We start from the raw sequence: 17,704 nt of genomic DNA on the forward strand, positions 1-17,704 counted from the left end.
GCAGGCAAATCGGATTTGTTTCTCAAATCAGATTTTTAAGTCAGCCTGTCTGCACTGTACAAAAACAGACTGTCTGCACTGCACTACACATGAAATGCCATTTTTGCGTTTCATTTGTTTTTTTGGCTGTCCAGACTTTCTAAAATCAATCTGGATGTTATCTGGATATGCCAAAACAAACAAAAAAAGAAAAGAAAAAAAAAAAAACAGATTTGGGCTGGCAGTCTGAATAAGGCCAAAGACAACCCATCTCTGAAACCTGCTAGAGAAAACTAATTAACTAAGTAACTAAGTTAAAGTCCAGCATAAGTTGCTAGCCTATGTAATTTGCCACACCCACATGAACCAATCAACATTAAGGTTTAAATTCCGTATATATTTGGACTTAGAGAATGTTTATCAAAGTTTGGTAAACTGTGACTAGCCAGGCTAAGATACACATTTTGGCATTTACCCATGAGTTAGAATGAATTTTAGTTTTACAGTGATTTTATAGCCTCTGTTCTTTACCTTAACATATTTAAGAGGTTTCATGTTGACTGGATAAACTGTCTGGGCTTCGCAACCATAATCTCTTATGTATTCATTAGTTAATTTTGGCCATATGGTTAATCCTATTTGGCTGGTTCACAGTAAATTTCTGTATGTCACTCGACACATGCTGTGTTTGGTGAAAAAAAAAAAAAAAAAAAAAAGCGAGCTGGATGAGGAAGATGAGAAAGCCTCTGAGAACTAACTTTTCCAAAGCCCAAGTACACAGACAAGAAGATTTTACAAACACAATACATTTCTGCAGATAAGGAATGCAATTATATTGCTTTTACAATCATTGAAAGGAACATGCAACATAGGAAATGAATCTACCAGTACACAGCACCCTGGAGTGACTCTTAATCCATGCCTTAATGCACTCTTTCTATTCTTGCTTGGATAAAAACCTGCCTTTTATCTCTGTCCTCCTACCCATCACTTAGTGCGTGTTTATGTGTAGGTGAGTATAGCTGTTTACACTTGCAGGCATGTGGGTTGGTTTATTTGTACTTGAATTTGAACACATAAGTTTGCATACAGTTTATGTGTCTGTGAATTTGCACATGTAAATCTTGACCCCTATGGTGAGAGAGTCAAGGAAATGGCAAGAGAAAAACCACAACAACTGAGGCGTGGAATGCGCTTGGTCTTGGGATTATAGTGGTCCCTTTGCTGCATGGGAAAATACAAGGCGAACTTCTGCTGCCAGATAGATGAGAGGTTGTGAGAGGGCTTGGCTTTGACTCCCCATGACTTCAATTTAAGCTTACCCTCTCTTTTGAAGCAAAGTTAAAGGCTGTGATTCACAGTTTAATTCTTTGTATCTGTTTGAATGGTGTCTAAGTAAATCATGTTCTTCAGATCTCTGCTGCTAAGCAAACGACTCATGGCGGCACTCTTGAGTTGGAACCATATGTTCCCTAAGTTTGTCAAAACAGTTAGTTCAGCTTTTCTTTGCTCTCGTTTCAGTTGACAGACTGAACCCAGACCTCAACATAATGATGTTGTAATGACACTACGTTACTGGAAATTTAAGACTTGGTTAACGTTTTAAGAATTGGATGCATTTGCAGCTGCATGACATGTTGGCATCCATAAATGTCTCTCTCCCTGCCTCATAATCTGTGCACCCTTAACCCTCTCCATTTGCTAATGAATAATTAGTATTCAGTGCTTTAGGTGAACACACACACATGTGACATTGAATCAAACCTTAATTTAACTTCCTTATGCTCGCTGATAAGCAGTGTCCAAAGCCATTTAAAAATAACAGATATACTTCTATAATTTGGTGTTTGATGCACAGTGCATGATATTCTTCTAAAATAGATTGAAAGTAATTAAAAAAAAAAAAAAAAAAAAAAACATTTCCTTCCAAATGTCTCAACATATTGTAGGTTTTCCTGCAATCTATTAACAGCATTAGGGGATAAAATTGTAAGGTGAGGCATATTTGCAGTATTGGATTTTGTGAGAGAATAAGTTGGTGGTGCAACACTTTCCTGATCACCTGGCCTTGCTGTTCAGCCATGGCATTAGACTGGGGATTTGCAGCCAGGGATGCAGCCGTATGTTAGAGATGGAATGATACGAAAATTGAAAAAAACACAGTCATCATGACCAAAATTATTACAGCTCCAAGAGCAGCATGAACTGAAAGCTTCCTTTTACATTTGCAAATAGAGGCTTTGATAGCAAGTTAAACAGACAAAGGAGAATAAGAACTGTTTGATACAGACTTTGGTTCATGCTGGACAGAAAATGTGGCTTTTTAAGAACATGGAAATGAAATACAGTTATCATCTCAATGAACTCCTTGAACACTCTTAAATATGATAAAGTATATATAATAAAGTAGCCTTGACGTTAGATTTTTTTGTACGACACAGATATGTTCTGTAATGGCCAGTTGCAAGGCTTCACTGAAGCTACAAAATGATTATGTGAGTGAAATAATCCCAAGATGGCATTGTTTTATAGCTGCATCATCACATCAAATACATATCTAGATGTCCTGTGCGTAATTTTACACAGATTTCCCTGTAATTTACATGACATACCTGGTATATTTGGAAACCTTGGCATTCTCCACTAGAATTTGAAATGAGGCTTTGTGGGTTTGAATAAAGCAGCATGCATATGTAAAGCTGAATCCAGTGATAGGATCATTTGGGATGAAGATCTTGAAATTATGAAACAATGTAAGTAATTTTGATTTATTATCGTGGCTTGTAGTAAAACCGGCAATCATTCCATCCCTAAATCTCTATTGTCATATCATTCATTGTATGTTCTTGCTCCTCTGACCCTGTATCGCTCCATCCAGCTCCCTTTCAGTGTTTTGGAACAGTTAAACTGTAGCAAATGATGAGGGAGATGCTGTAGAGGGCTGTGGTAATGATGGTACATAGCCTGGCCTTGCCATTCAGCCATGGCATTAGACTGGGGATTAGGAGCCAGGGATGCAGCAGCATGTATGTATGCCTCAGAGGGTAATCCTACACTGGTCCAGAATGATGAACACATATTAGTCAAAGGCCACTGACCAGGACTTAGTGACAAGCGAAGGTTGGGGGATGGGGTGGGATACTAGATTATGTGTCTTGGTGGCAGTGTGTAGTGTCGCTGTTTGTAGGATGTTGTACTGCCGGCGTCTCTTTGTTTGCACATGCACAAGGGCAAATGCCATTTTGAATAAAGTTGGATCAGCACTAGTCCACGAAGTCTGTAGCAGTGAATTTTACGATGTAGTTGTGCAAAAACTAATGCATTCTCTCTCTCTCTCTCTCTCTCTCTCTCTCTCTCTTTCTTTCTCTCTCTCCCTCTCTCTCTCTCTCTTCTTCTTCCTCTTCTCTTTTCCCTTCTTGTGACTCAACAGCAGCAGATGGTGAGGAACCAACTTCAGCAGGTGGGAAATAGTTATGCTTGGTATCATGCATCCCTCTCCTTTGTGTGTGTGTGTGTGTGTGTGTGTGTGTGTGTGTGTGTGTGTGTGTGTGTGTGTTTGTGTGCACGCATGTGTGTGTGTGTGTGTGTGTGTGAGAGAGAGAGAGAGAGAGAGCAAGAGAACATATTTCCCAACATTGACTTTGTATGATGTTTTATGATCTTTTATTGAGTAACATCTCTGTATCTCTCTTTCTTTCTCTCTCTCTCTCTCTCGCTATCTCACGTGCACTCACACACTCACACACACACACACACACACACACACACACACACACAGACACACATGCGCGCACACACACAGACAGTTAAACATATTCTATTATTATAGAATTTGTGTTTGTTTTGAGAGCCTCAGAGTCCAGCTGCGCACTTATTGCTTTAGTTTGAAACTTTTTCCCTTTGCCGTTATTTGTATGTCTGATGGCACAGTAAAACATTAAGAATCCAGCCATAACACAAGATAAGAGTGAATATAGTATCATAGTGGAAAAAGTGCAAATAAATAAGAGAGCAGAATATTGGCTGTAGAACATGGTATGGCATTCCACTTTTTCAGAAGCTTAATACTACATGCTGCTTTTAACATTTCTCAGTACTTTCTCAGAAAAATCATTCCTGGTGTACTAATATTGACTTTATTATCCATTAACTCAAGATTAATGTAAACCAGCTATGATTTCAACAGCTCAAAACTTAACTCTTTCCACTTAAATCAACAGTTCAATGCACTGCATCTCCATGAATAGCGACAAGATCGGTTCATGTTACAACCTGATACAAGCAAGTGAATCCCATTTGCATAAATCTGATTATACAGGAGAAAAAAAAATCACTCACGAATACACAGTGTATTTTCTGCTCTCAACATTATTAGTAGATGATACAATAAAGATTGTGAATTATCATCCAAAAATTTCCTTCGAGGAGCCATGGCGTGAGAAGCCATGCGTGGTATGCGGAGGTATTGCTTCTCATTAATGGAAGAACTAATGTAACAAGAGTTTTATTACAAAAGTGAAGAACACGGAGGACAACAGTAAACAAGAACCTGATTCATCTTCATCAGAGTCGTAATTAAAATGTCACTTCCCATCCTGGTAAAGTACTGTGACGGAATACAAACCTCCTAGTTGCAAACTCAGTCTACCTGCTGAACTGTCTTTATCTATTACGATGCATGAATGTTCATCTCTGCTGCTTTATTAGACGTTAAAGGGATTAAAACAAGATTACCTTATTTTCATTAAAAAAAAAAAAAAAAAAAAAAAAAAAAAAACTGATGCTAATTAAATCCATTTGTTGCTACAGTCCTAAGTTTCGTGTAGCGTCAAACTCTTAAATCATCAGTCGACCAACACAGTCTCACTCACACACCCAACCACCTACACACAAACACACACGCACACACACATAGACACGCCCCACTTAATATCAGAAAATGCACTTAACATCTGTGAGCTCTTTTTTTTTTTTTTCAAAGTTGTAGTTGAAATAGTAGCATCGAGTGGAAAGAGGGACTGATTTTCAACGTTCAGTTTCATTGATCACAGAAGTTTCACTCACATAATTCAAATTCAGTTGCCTGGTGGTACAAATCTCACCCTGCCCGGGGTGAAGCTGCCAAGGCAGTACAAGGACATGGGATGGTAAATACTATTTCCTGACTAAATTCACTGATCCTCTGCAAACTTTCTGATGCCACCCCTACTCATCCAATTTTCATAAAATAAATATAATCACTCTTCCAATTTGGGCTTGGCAGTGTAGTGGTATTATATCAATATCACAATATGAGACTAGACATCAGAACCACATTAATCATGATCATTTATCAAACTTTCTTGTGTGTAAATATCTAATGGAATCACCAATATTTATCCCTTTAACATCATCGCAATATCAATATTGAGGTATTATATCAAGATGTCTGATTTTATCCTTATCGCAAAGATTCCTTTACCACCTCAAACATAAATTATGGATTGCATAATAATTCTGTTTAATGCCAAATAATTGGACTATGAATAGACTTATGTTATTTGGCATAAATGATTGAAAGCACTATGTAGTCTTCTGGAGCTTTCCCTGTGCAGCTTTTCAGAGAGTGGAGGGAACAAAGCACAGAGCATAAGAAAATATTATTGGGTCTGAATTTTTAAAAATGATCTGAATTAGGTGTGACCAGTGACCACTGACCTGGAACTGGACTTGAAGTGAAATTAGGGCAGGGTGACACAGAAGATGAAATTACTCGTGACAGGCATGAAGAATTTAACATATCAGCTGTTACTTTACACTCTTCATAGCCATAATCTACTTTCCCAAGTCCTTTGTGTGCGCGTGCATACACGCGGGACTGCTCTTACAGCATGTTGGACATAGATTCATGTGGGTCTTGTTCTTTGTGTAAATGTGTCACATCTGTATTGATCTGATTCTTGCGTATTGGACATTGTGGCCCACCCACACAGCATCCACCTGCCAAGCCTCCATTTACATTCAGTTTGGTGTTAAGGTGAGGAAGGTGGTTGGGATACTAAACATGCCAGAATATTTGATTTCATTCTGTCCTCTGCCCCAATGGAATAATAAAATAAAGACATTCTCTGTATTTTATATACTCATGCTAAGATGCAATTATTTCTCTACAGCGTATACATCCAGGAAAAGACTTAACCTTCATATTTTTGCAGCATAAAAGCCCAAGGAGAAATTGTAATGGCTCTGCTGAATGTGACACTGAATAACACCATTAAACACAGCTCACATAGACCTCAAGCACCTCACATTTCTTGCTTTCTTTCATGATTTTAAGCATTGTGTAATGTGGGTCTGTAGATTGATTGCATATTACCCCACTGTTAATTTTAATTAATGATTAAATTTGATGTGGAATTGTAATATGTGTTAAAGGAACATTTTCGCCTAATGGGGTCTGATTAGTCGCTATAAACTTGTGTAGTGCATTAATTTTGTATCCGTATTTCTGTTCATAAATGGGAAGTGAAGTTGCCGTTTTAATGCTCTCCCACTATGTAACAAAAGACCAGAGCACTCTAATGCTCAAATATTCACATTAAGCAGAAATTCTCCTCATCATCAGTTCTGGGACATCCGTCCTCGCACACTGTCTTATGCTAAAAGCCCTCCAGTGGCTTTCAGCGCTGGTCGTGCACCAATAGAGATGTTCATGATGTGCATTTGGAAGCATTTTAAGTAGCCAATTCATTTCTATACTGAATATCTTAGATTTTGCATTTATTTCAGGAGGGAAAGAGAGAGAGAGAGAGAGAGAGAGAGAGAGAGAGAGATTAAAAAAAAGTGAGCAATTGCTTGCCATAATAATTAAATTTTTTTCTACTTGCTCATTCATGTGTTAGAGTGGAGAAAGTCTTGCAGTTACCTCTAATCCCTACCGACCGTTCCATGTAAAAGAAGGATTTTTTTAATCATTATTATTATTATTATTTTAATCTGCTTGATGGCTTTATTTTTATAGTCCACCATCCTGTTTTCCACCTTTAAAAATGTGGCTATATCTACACTTTTCATGCCCATAATAAAATCAGACTTTCAATTTATAGATTTGCAAGATGCCTATGAGTCACAGTGAACAGCAATTAATTTCTGCCATTCTTCCCTCAGTGCAGACAAGTGACTGATATGAGCAGAGACAAACATATTGAAACTCTGCTTGTTCTCTAAGTGGTAAAAGTGCGATTAGGCCAAGCCTTTGTCCAGACCACCCGCTTATCAGACGTGTTTTTTACTCGCACGTCACACACAACAGATGCTCTCTCATTTTAGTCTAGGCTGCTGTCGGCACCAGGCTCACGTCTCGGCGTCTCACAGGCATAACCACGGCCTGAAGTGTTTATTTATGCTTCAAGTCTGTTTCCCTCCGTTTCATTTGAATAACTCCAGTCGTTGTGTGTTGCGTTCAGAGCGCTTCTAAAACGCGGGTGACCTATGCTCAATGCTATACGTGAACGCCTCCTGCTCAAACAGACAGACGGAGCACGCTGCTCTCGCTACACTTGCGGTCTAGACAAGCAAATTGTTAGTATTCAGCTGCATTTGGGATGAAAGAGAAAATAAATAAATAAATATATGCTTAATTGTCTCTTTTCAGTTGCAGCAAATTAAGGGTAACTTTGGCTTTTTTTCTATTGACTGCTTTGCTGCTTTGAAATCTCTACATGTTGCTGCTCGTCAAATGTTTAGCCCCACATCAGCACACAGCGTAGTTGGTATCGACAAACTAAGGTTAAGTGGATATGGATAGCTGACTGTCTGAGCAAAACACGGCCCAGCAGTCCTCCCTGGACAAGATTGGAGCCAGTCTTTGTCTGATTGCCTTAAATTTTATTAGGTTAGGAGTTAATGGCTTCTAACATACATGGCCTGGTGTCTCTCGCAAGCTTTGGAAAATGCCTTCTTTGGAGGAGACCTTTGCATGACAAGGACATTGCTCTGACATTTCCATGGCATTTAGTCTCTGACAAGACGTTTCTCCTTTCCTGCCTGTGTCGGGATCTTCCCAGAGTAATGCTGATCTTCAGTGTGACCTCACCATTTGGATATTTATTTGACATATTCGGGTCCAAAACCATTACGTTTCGGGATGATTCTTAATACTTTTCATCTCTGAAATGCATTTGTCTGACATTGTCAAATGCTGATGGGTTGGCTCCATTTTGTAATGGCAGAATGGCAAGGGCACATGGGAAAAAAAGAGCAAAGCCAAGGAAGCACTAAAAGCATCAGCGTTCACCGGATCACGAGTACTGATGTTATATTGGTGGTTCTGTGCCAATTTTCATCAGAAGCTAGGTGATGGGGTGGGTGCAGTGACCATGAGCCTGTGAACTAGTAAATCTATCATATAAAAAGAAGCTGGGTCAAAATACATTTGACACAATTAGGCCATGTCAAATCTCTCTGTATCTGGCTGTGTGAACATTCAGAGCTGAGAATATTAAACATAAATTTAACACCCTTGACTGAGTGTAAGTAATGATCAAGGTTAAGGATGTATGGGGATAAAAGGCATCTTTTTTTGATGAATTTATTTATTTTTTTAAATATATACAGCAGTAGAGCTGGGTGATATTGTGCGTGAGTGAAGTCATATCACCAAGGGAAGCAATTTTTTTTAACTAGACTGTTGTAGTTGTCCTATTATTGGCCTCTCTCTACTTGATCATCACAACTTTATTACTAATGATTGTTAATCAAAAATGTATTGTGTGTAAAATCTTACAAAAGCACCAGAAGATCAATATTGAGGTATTTGGTTGTGATATTATTATTTTTTCTTTTTTTCTTTTTTTCTTTTTTTGCTTGATGACTTTGTTGACTTGAGTGTTGGAAACTGGAACTTGAAACTCACCTGAAGGAGTATTTTCTATTGGCAGTCATTTCATTTTACTGAATTCACATGCACACACACACACACACACACACACACACACACCGTTTTTCAGTAAAGGTTGGAGGTGTAACTGGAGGAGAGTTGCTCAATGAAGCCTGCGATGAAAGATCAAGGCACATCTGGGAGCCGGGGTGTGGTCAATATTACTGGCAGATATGCACTCTGCCACTGCTGTAAATGGTCACCTCACCCCCACGTCTTGACCCACTTCACTGGGATCACCACAAATCTTTATCAATCCGCAGACAGACAGTCAGGAATGCCACGGAGTCTGAGAAGCAAAATACTGACCTCGTCATGATCCCACTCAGTGGTGTAAAGGTTATTGAGATTAACTGAATACCAGGTCAGTCACAAGACTTATCCTTTAATTTCCCTGCATGATGCTGTCAATACCGTAACTCTATATATTATACACACACACAGAGAAATGTGTGAGTTCCTCTAATCGACAAACAGTGAAGAATGTGCCAGATATTCAACAGTATGCCTCAGACGAAGTTTTAATACCTCACTGAAACGTTTAACGTGTATATACCGTATTTCCCCAATTAATAGCCCGGGCATTTAATACGCAAAATCAACTTGGACCCCAGGCGTTTAAAAGAACCAGGCGGCTATTCGCTGCAGGTCTTTATTTATTTTTACACAGACCTGCACCAGGTCATTATTGTGATGACAGTTACTGTCCAACATAATTTTTAGTACAAAAGTACTGTAAGGCATAAGGTAAACATATCTGTACATACAAACATAGTGCAAACCATCAAATTGTCGCACTGCGAGTTGTTCCCTCTGACACTTCCGTTTTCTGTCAAAATAAGAATTAGTCGGTCGATTTAAGATTACGGTACACCCTTTTTTCTAACGTTAGCAAGCTCTCTTATTTTGACAGAAAACGGAAGTGCCACACAGTTATTGTGCGGGTAACTGTTTACTTCTGCAAAAATAAGGTGAATAGCCTTATTTTGGGTTTACCTCAATGTAATGCAAATAATCACCCCAACGGTTATTCGGGTGGGCAACGACGGTTAAATGGGTGCAGACCCCAGGCGAGAACCAGGTGGCTATTTGCGGTCCCGCAATTAATTGGTGAAATACGGTAGTAGTTTATAAGGCACTTTAAATTTGTAAGATCTAATGTATACAGTAAATTATGCCTCACCGTGATGAAATTCATGTCTCAGCTATTTCAAGAAGAATTGCATGTACATTTGCAGTGAGACAATATCTGTGAAAGCTGCTTGTTAAGATTTAGGGACACAAACGTACCCTTAACCCCGAAAATGTCAGGCCTCAGTGATTGATCTGTAAGGAAACAAAGAATGCTTTTCTGTATTTAACCACTGGTTAGGTTTTCACAGCTGATTGATTGGGCTCTCTTTGCAGCCAGAGAAGAAATCACAGTGCTCATGCTGGACGTAACACTGGCTCACATCAATCACAGCCCGTGGCTTAGCTTGTTCGTGTCAGGGTGGAATAGAAGGATGATGATGTTGTCGTGGCCGGAGTAGAAATTAGATGCTTGCATGCAGATAATTTCAGGCATTTATTAACGAGCTTGCGTCAGACACCTATACGCTGGTGTGGATTGCATGAGAATGACACTGATAGGAGCGTCAGATGTGATTTTATAGAATGAGGTAAACATTTGGCCTCTTGTCCAGTCTCATAGCACCATACATTCTTCACCATACAGGGGTCTATACATTTGTTTCTCCTGGTACCTAAGCACAAGTAGATAATATAAACAGTCACAGGTATAGAGGCGCTACAACACCATGCTTTTCCAGTCTTGTGAGAACCAATTTCTCACCTAGAGAGCGAGATAACCATATTTGAAACATAGGAACATCATGACCCATTGAACTTTAGAAACCCATGTCCTGCAATATTTCTATATTGGATTATTAACTGGATTATCAACTGTTATCAACGGAATATGCATTGATTATAAACAATGCTATCATGGACATAACATGGGGTCACATCGATTACAGCCCACGGGTTAGTTTGTACAACACGACAGCATTTCCCACATGTGCATCTCATACACACATGTAAGCAAACACACACTCACACTGACAAGAGCGCAGACTGAGACCCAGCCCAGTTTCAGAGGAGGACACATGATGCCCTCTTTATTCTCACCTGCCGTCTTGCTGTTGTTGCACTTATTTTATTGGCTTGGATGTCCAACATATATCGATGAATACACACACACACACACACACACACACACACACACACACACACACACACACACACATTGCTAATGGCTTAGACACCAGAATGTAAAATTTCAGTGAATATATTTAACACTAACATGTGTATCTATGTATCTATCTGTCTCTCTCTCTCTCTCTCTCTGTGTGTGTGTGTGTGTGTGAGTGTGTGTGTCTGTCTGTGTGTGTGTGTGTGTGTGTGTGTGTGTGTGTGTGTGTGTGTGTGTTTATTCATTTATATACATTGGACATCCAAGCCAATAAAATAAGCAGAGTCCACAGAGCTTACTTGATACTTCATCCCTCTTGGCCATGCTACACAGAAACATAACTTGTCCTTGCATTATTGTGCAACTTATAGCTACCTGGAAAACCCAGAGGCCCCCCTGTTGTCTTGACAACCTAAATGAGTGCTTTTCTGATATTAAAGGTGCACTGTGCAAAATTGCCGTGGGTTGATTTAGGGGAGGACACTTTGTCTCAGACTGACAGAAAATGTGGAAAAGTGAGTCAGTAGTTTCTCAGCCCACGACAATTTCGCATATAGTGTGCCATTAAGAACCAAATATCCCACAGTTTCTAGCTACTTAAAGTCCTACTTCACTCAAAAAAATTTGTTTTACTTATGCTTAAAATGCCTGACCTTGACTATACTGACTTGTATCTGTGCAAGCTTTTTCACAAGAGAGGTGTTTTCACATTCCACTACTGAAAGAGCAGGTGTCTGTACAAAAATATAGATTTTTTCATGGTTACATTATCAAATATGGTTCAGGACTTCTGGGACAGGACTTCCTCATTCTGTGAACAGATCTCTGGTTATAAACTGGTGTCAAGAAGACAGGTCGAGGTGGGCAGGGACTATTTTCATATTCACAAGTTCACATGTTTTTCATGGGGAAAAAAAAATCAAAATCAAAGATGTAATATTGATGAACAGAGGTTATTTGTAGGGGCTTAATAAATGGCTAGCGGGTAACTTTAATGACAACAAATCAGATTATTTTTTTCCCTCTGGCCTCACTCACTAAAGACTTAAGATTCAAGTTCAGCCAGGAACCTTAACCTCAGATATAAGACCTGTTGCCAGATATTATTTGACAGTATTTTTTGACAGCAGTCTTAACATTTGATGAGCAGGTTCAAAGAGCAGAATAGTCCGGCTTCTTGGAACTGAGAAGTATTTCTAAGGTTTAAAAAAAAAAAAAAAAAAAAAATCTATCCTTAGCTGACTTGGAGAAGGTAATTCATGCCTCAGTCTCATCTTGCTTGGATTACTATAATTCACTCAGTTCTTGTCTCTCTCACAAGTCTCTGTCTTATCTGCACTTGGTCCAGCAGGGATTTTAACAGGCACACGATGAAGACATCATATGCATCCAGTCTGAACACACCATCAGTGATTAGCAGTCACTATTTTAAGAGATAAGATAAGATAAGATAGGTACTTTATTCATCCCCTCAGGGAAATTCTCTGTGTCACATAGCTCATAGTACACACAATACATATACCATACATATACCATAAAGGACAAACAATACATACACCATTAAAAAAAAAAAAAAAAAAAAAAAAAAAAAAAAAGACAGCCATTCACTCAATCAGACAGAGAATAAAAATGTGAGCCTGATATTGTAAAAACTGTAAAACTGTATAAGGTGCATAGAAAAAAGGGTTTAAAGTGCATAAATAGAATAAAAGAGTCCAACCTGAGTTATAATAAATAAGCTAAAGGAGTCACCAGAGCCTGGGTCAGCGGCGCCTGTCCCAGACTGAGCCATTATACAGCCTGATGGCCGTAGGGACAAAGGACCTCCTGTGGCGCTCAGTCCTGGAACGCAGCGCAGTTAGCCGCCCACTGCGGCTACTGGCCTGCGCCACCAGGGTGTGGTGGAGGGGGTGGTTGATATTGTCCATGATGTCAGACAGCTTGGTCCGCATCCTCCTCTCCACCACAATCCCCAGTGAGTCCAGGTGCCTCCCCAGCACTGATCCAGCTTTCTGGATCAGCTTGTCCAGCCTTCGGGTGTCCCTCTCCATCACACTGCCTCCCCAGCAGACAGCAGCATAAAAAATGGTACTCGCCACCACCGACTGGTAAAACATGTCCAGCATCTCCCCACAGACCTCGAAGGACCTGAGCCTCCTCAAGAAGTAGAGCCTGCTCTGGCCCTTCCTGAAGACCGCATCTGTATTCACAAACCAGTCAAGTTTGCTGTCCAGGTGCACCCCCAGGTACCTGTAGGACTGCACCACCTCGATGTCCTCGCCCCTGATGTTGACTGGCTGCATCGGTGGCTTAGACCTGCGGAAGTCCATGACCATCTCCTTGGTCTTTTTGGTGTTTAGGATCAGGCCGTTCCTCTCACACCAGCTGCTGAAGGCTCCTGCAAGGTCCCTGTACTCTGCCTCCTGCCCCTTCCTCTCACATGCCACAATAGCTGTATCATCAGAGTTCATTTTAAGATCTTGTTGTTCACTTTTAAAGTGCTCCATGGTCTGGACTTTAGCTGTATTACACAACCTTCAAACTCCACATGAGCCAGAGCACAGCCTGGGATCTTAAAGCAGGGGTGTGCCAAATTTTCCTCAGGCAAGACTCAACACCAAAAAAAAAAATGACCAAGCATTGACCAAGCAAGACTTTTTTTTATTGCTAGAATTTTGTTTATTTTGCATATTATTTATATTCTGTAGACAGTAAAGTCTCTTAATAGCTATGTTCTTCCTACTGTTTATTATTTAAAGTTTACCCATGCATTTTCTAACAATAGGCTACACATAATTCGAAATTAAAAAAACAAAACAAAACAATACAAAAAATCCTCTAGTTGTAACAACTGTACCCACGCGGATGTGTGTGTACGTGTGTGTGCTTTTGTCTGTGTGCAGAGTCAGCCAACAAAAAATAAATAAATAAATAAAAAATATGGACTGGGTTCTCATGCCCATTTTTTTAAAAATCATTTGAGTCTAAATGGTCTTCAGTTCAGTTGAGCCTTGGCAGTTTTGTGTAGTGTACCTTGAGCTTGGCCACAGGGTTATTTTTTGAAGATGACAGTGCATTTGTGTGTGAGTGTGTGTGTGTGTGTGTGTGTGTGTGTGTTTGAGAGAGTTTTTGTAAGTGGCTTTTGGTCACACTGACAGAGCTGTTGCTGCCCGCGTCATAAATTTAATTGTTTATCAATTAGACTGGGTATGTTCCTGAGGGCAAGCTTGTTGTTTAAACACTCAAGTCCTCTAAGGTGAGCGGTAGCGGCTGGCTGTGGACAGGACAGCACATAAACTGCTCTCCCTGTGGCATTATTGTGTTAAGTAATTTGTACATACTTAATTTAATCACTGAATGGATGCACATTTCCCTGGGATTTTTTTTTTTTTTTTTTTTTTTTGTGGGAATACAGAAATAACATTGTTCTACAGTACACAAGCGCTGTTGTGACTGTGCCATCTGATAATGCAGAGTAAAGCTCTGCATCTTGGCTCACGATGTTGTTACCGCCCCTCAGGCTTTATCAACACATTTATGTGGGGAAAAAAAAGTGGTTCCCTCATTAAGAAGCATTCTTGGCATCAGACTGTCACCCATCTCTGTAAATCACACGTCAGTAAATCAAACTTATATTTCGGGGCTTTTCATATCTTGTGAAAAAAAAGCTAATGTGTATCTCAAACTCACCGGTCGTACAAAAGCGCTCTTGGTATCACTCTCACACACTTTGATTCGCTCTCTTTCTCTCTTTCTCTCCCTCTGCCTCTTTCCCTCTTTGCTTTTTTCGGCTTTATGTGCTCTCCATTAGGGAGGCTGTCAGCAAGCCTTGGTGCAACTATAGATCGGCACGTCAAAACAGCCCTGAAACCTGTCACCTCCTCTCCCTCAGAGAGCATGGCCTCTGTGAAAGCTATTATACGTTCCTCTGTTCAACTGATTAGCCACCGGTCTCATTATTACTGATATGGGTCCAGGCTCTGAAATGGCATGACTTCGATAGGATTACCTCGTTTGTAATTCATATCCAGAGGCCCACTGCTGCCGACTACAAAACAGTAATAAGCTTGCTCGTTGCTTTTATTTATTTATTTATATTTACCGACTTCATTTTGAGGACTGTGGATTTTTTTAACTAATGATCTTTGAAGTCGAGCGCATGATGATGAGCACAAGTTCACTGGACATTATCAGTTGTGCTTATGGCTTTTCATTTGGGCAGAGTGACTCAAGAGGTCACGATTGTTTCGCACTTGACACTTCTTGTTGATTTTCACTTGAAATGAAATAAGAGTCCTTTACCTGTCTCTAGTAAGCTACAGCACAGGATGACTGGAAAAAGACAGGCAGAATAGAAAAGCAGGTCTTATATTTGAATAGATTGTTGCAGGATCATTTTGAATATTTGTCATCGGTGCTTCAATTGACATACTTAAATTGAATATACCATTATAGTTAAAATCATGCCATCTCGAGATTCCTAAAGTAAATACTGAAAATATCCCTATTCGTCACAGTTATATAGACTGACTTTACCAAATATCCCACAAGGCAACATTCCTCCTCTATCTTTTACAGTATATTCTCCCCTTCAGCGGTGTTTGCATTAATATCTTACCCACGAGAGACCACTGAAGTTTTTCCATCCAATCTCCATCTGTGAAGTTTTGACAGCCTCCATGCACTTGTACAACTCAATGTTTAAAAGATGAGGCAGCTATTGGCAGGCCCTGAGTTATGAATCCAATAACCCTGCGTCAAGGCCTTGTCATTTACATTTAGCCCCACACTGCAGGTTAGCCTGCCCGGGAGAGCTTTTAGATGGCAGCATCATGGCACCATGTTGTGGGCACTGCCAGCGGAGTGATATATTGCCGTGTCATAAGCAGTTGGTCGTAATAACTTCAAAGCCTTGGTTATCATCGTCATTCCTATAGGGATCACTTCATGAGGAGAATTAACTGAAAAATCAAATCACAGAGATAAAAATCAGGCTCCAACTGAGTTATTAATCATCAACAACCATGACAGCGAAAGTTGAAGATTTTATTTTATTTATTTTTATTTTTATTTTTTTTTGTTTTGATCTGTTGTATGCTTCATTTAGATTTGTTAGCCTCACTGAACCGCTGCAAAGCTTATGAGATTGCACCACACCCATATATTGAGAAAACAATAGTGGTGATGGATGGGATGGTGCATTCGCAGCAAGAAATGTTTGCACTTTTGGTGGCTGTAAATATGAATTCCTTTGCAGATTAGCCTTCAGCGTGTGCAGGGTTTTTCTGAAGTAGTGGCACTAAGAGCACTTCAGTACACTGTGAGCACCCTTTAGTTTTCCACTGAAATGCTCAGCTTATAGGGTCATTATGGCGCAGAGGAGCAATATGCAAGAACTTGAAAGTGAGCAAGTAAGACCTATGATTTGCTACTTTGTGTGCTCAGGAAAATAGTCTGATAAAAACAATATTACACTGTACCATTACTGGAATGGGTCAGTATATTAATATTTGCAGGACAGTGTTTTTATAAGAGTTTGTTTTATAAGAGTTTGCTCAGAATGGTTAATCACGACTTTAGAAGGACTATTCAGTCCTTGATTAAGTTAGACAAGATTACATTTCAGAACCAGTGTCATTGCATACAGCGCTTGACTGGGGATGGTCATAAAAGCTTGAATGAATCCAGAAATGTGTGGAAATGGAGAGGCTAAAACTGGGCCTGCGGAAACTGTTTTCCATGACAAAAATCATCAATCTCACAATAAAGCTGTCTCCTATGAGGTTTAATTTCAGCCTTCATTTAGTCCTGGAGAGGCACTCATACTTTTCCTGAAAATCACATCAGTTAAATCTAGTTGAAGCTAAATCTAGCATCATTTCAATCTACAAGCCAGAAAGAGAACTATTAATTAAGTTTCAAAGGACATTTTACTCTGAGACTAGGATTAATCTGTATTGTAAACTGTCATACTGTGGGAGTGACAAAAACAAACATTTTTTTTCCTGTATTATAATAATAATCCAGAAAACCTGTGAAGGGGTTCTTTACATTGATTAGGTGTTAGCAATGCCTTAGCAGCCAATCACACTGTGTATCCTCTGTGTTAGTGATGAAGTTGTGCACTGAGAGGCCTGTCTTTATTTAACTTTTATTTACCCAGGGAATAGTTTTGCTGAGCATGTAGGCTTTTTTCAGCTTTGCTCTGCATCATATTCATTGATTTACACACCTGCCAACATGTACACTCCTCTACTTTTCACCACCGCGCAGCAATACTGGAGCATTTGGGAGTTTAATGCCTTGCCTAAGGGCACATTCAGTGGAGTCAGACGCTAGCCCCACCTAACCTTACAGTGAAAAAAATCAAAACTTACCTTTATTCTATCCCATAAGCCTGGACCAAGTTTGACAGTCTGTGCCACCCAGTTTTGAGCTTCAGAGGCTGTCTATCTTTCTGTCTAACCATCTGTCTTTCTATCTATCTCTTTCTATCTGTCTGTTTCTGTGTCTGTCTGTCTATCCATCTATCTATGTATCATCTATCTCTCTATCTATATATTAGTTCTACAATT

General features: G+C 39.7%; 1 protein-coding gene across 1 annotated transcript in view; it reads left to right on the plus strand.

Moving 5' to 3' along the window:
- The window catches only part of edil3a (EGF-like repeats and discoidin I-like domains 3a), a 152,032-nt gene that overhangs the window by 38,020 nt on the left and 96,308 nt on the right, over positions 1 to 17,704 (plus strand). The window contains 1 exon segment of the mRNA XM_030060238.1: positions 3,410 to 3,439. Coding sequence (XP_029916098.1) covers positions 3,410 to 3,439 — 30 coding nt within the window.

The sequence above is a fragment of the Myripristis murdjan genome, chromosome 9 (genome assembly GCF_902150065.1).
Source record: "Myripristis murdjan chromosome 9, fMyrMur1.1, whole genome shotgun sequence".
NCBI lineage: Eukaryota > Metazoa > Chordata > Actinopteri > Holocentriformes > Holocentridae > Myripristis > Myripristis murdjan.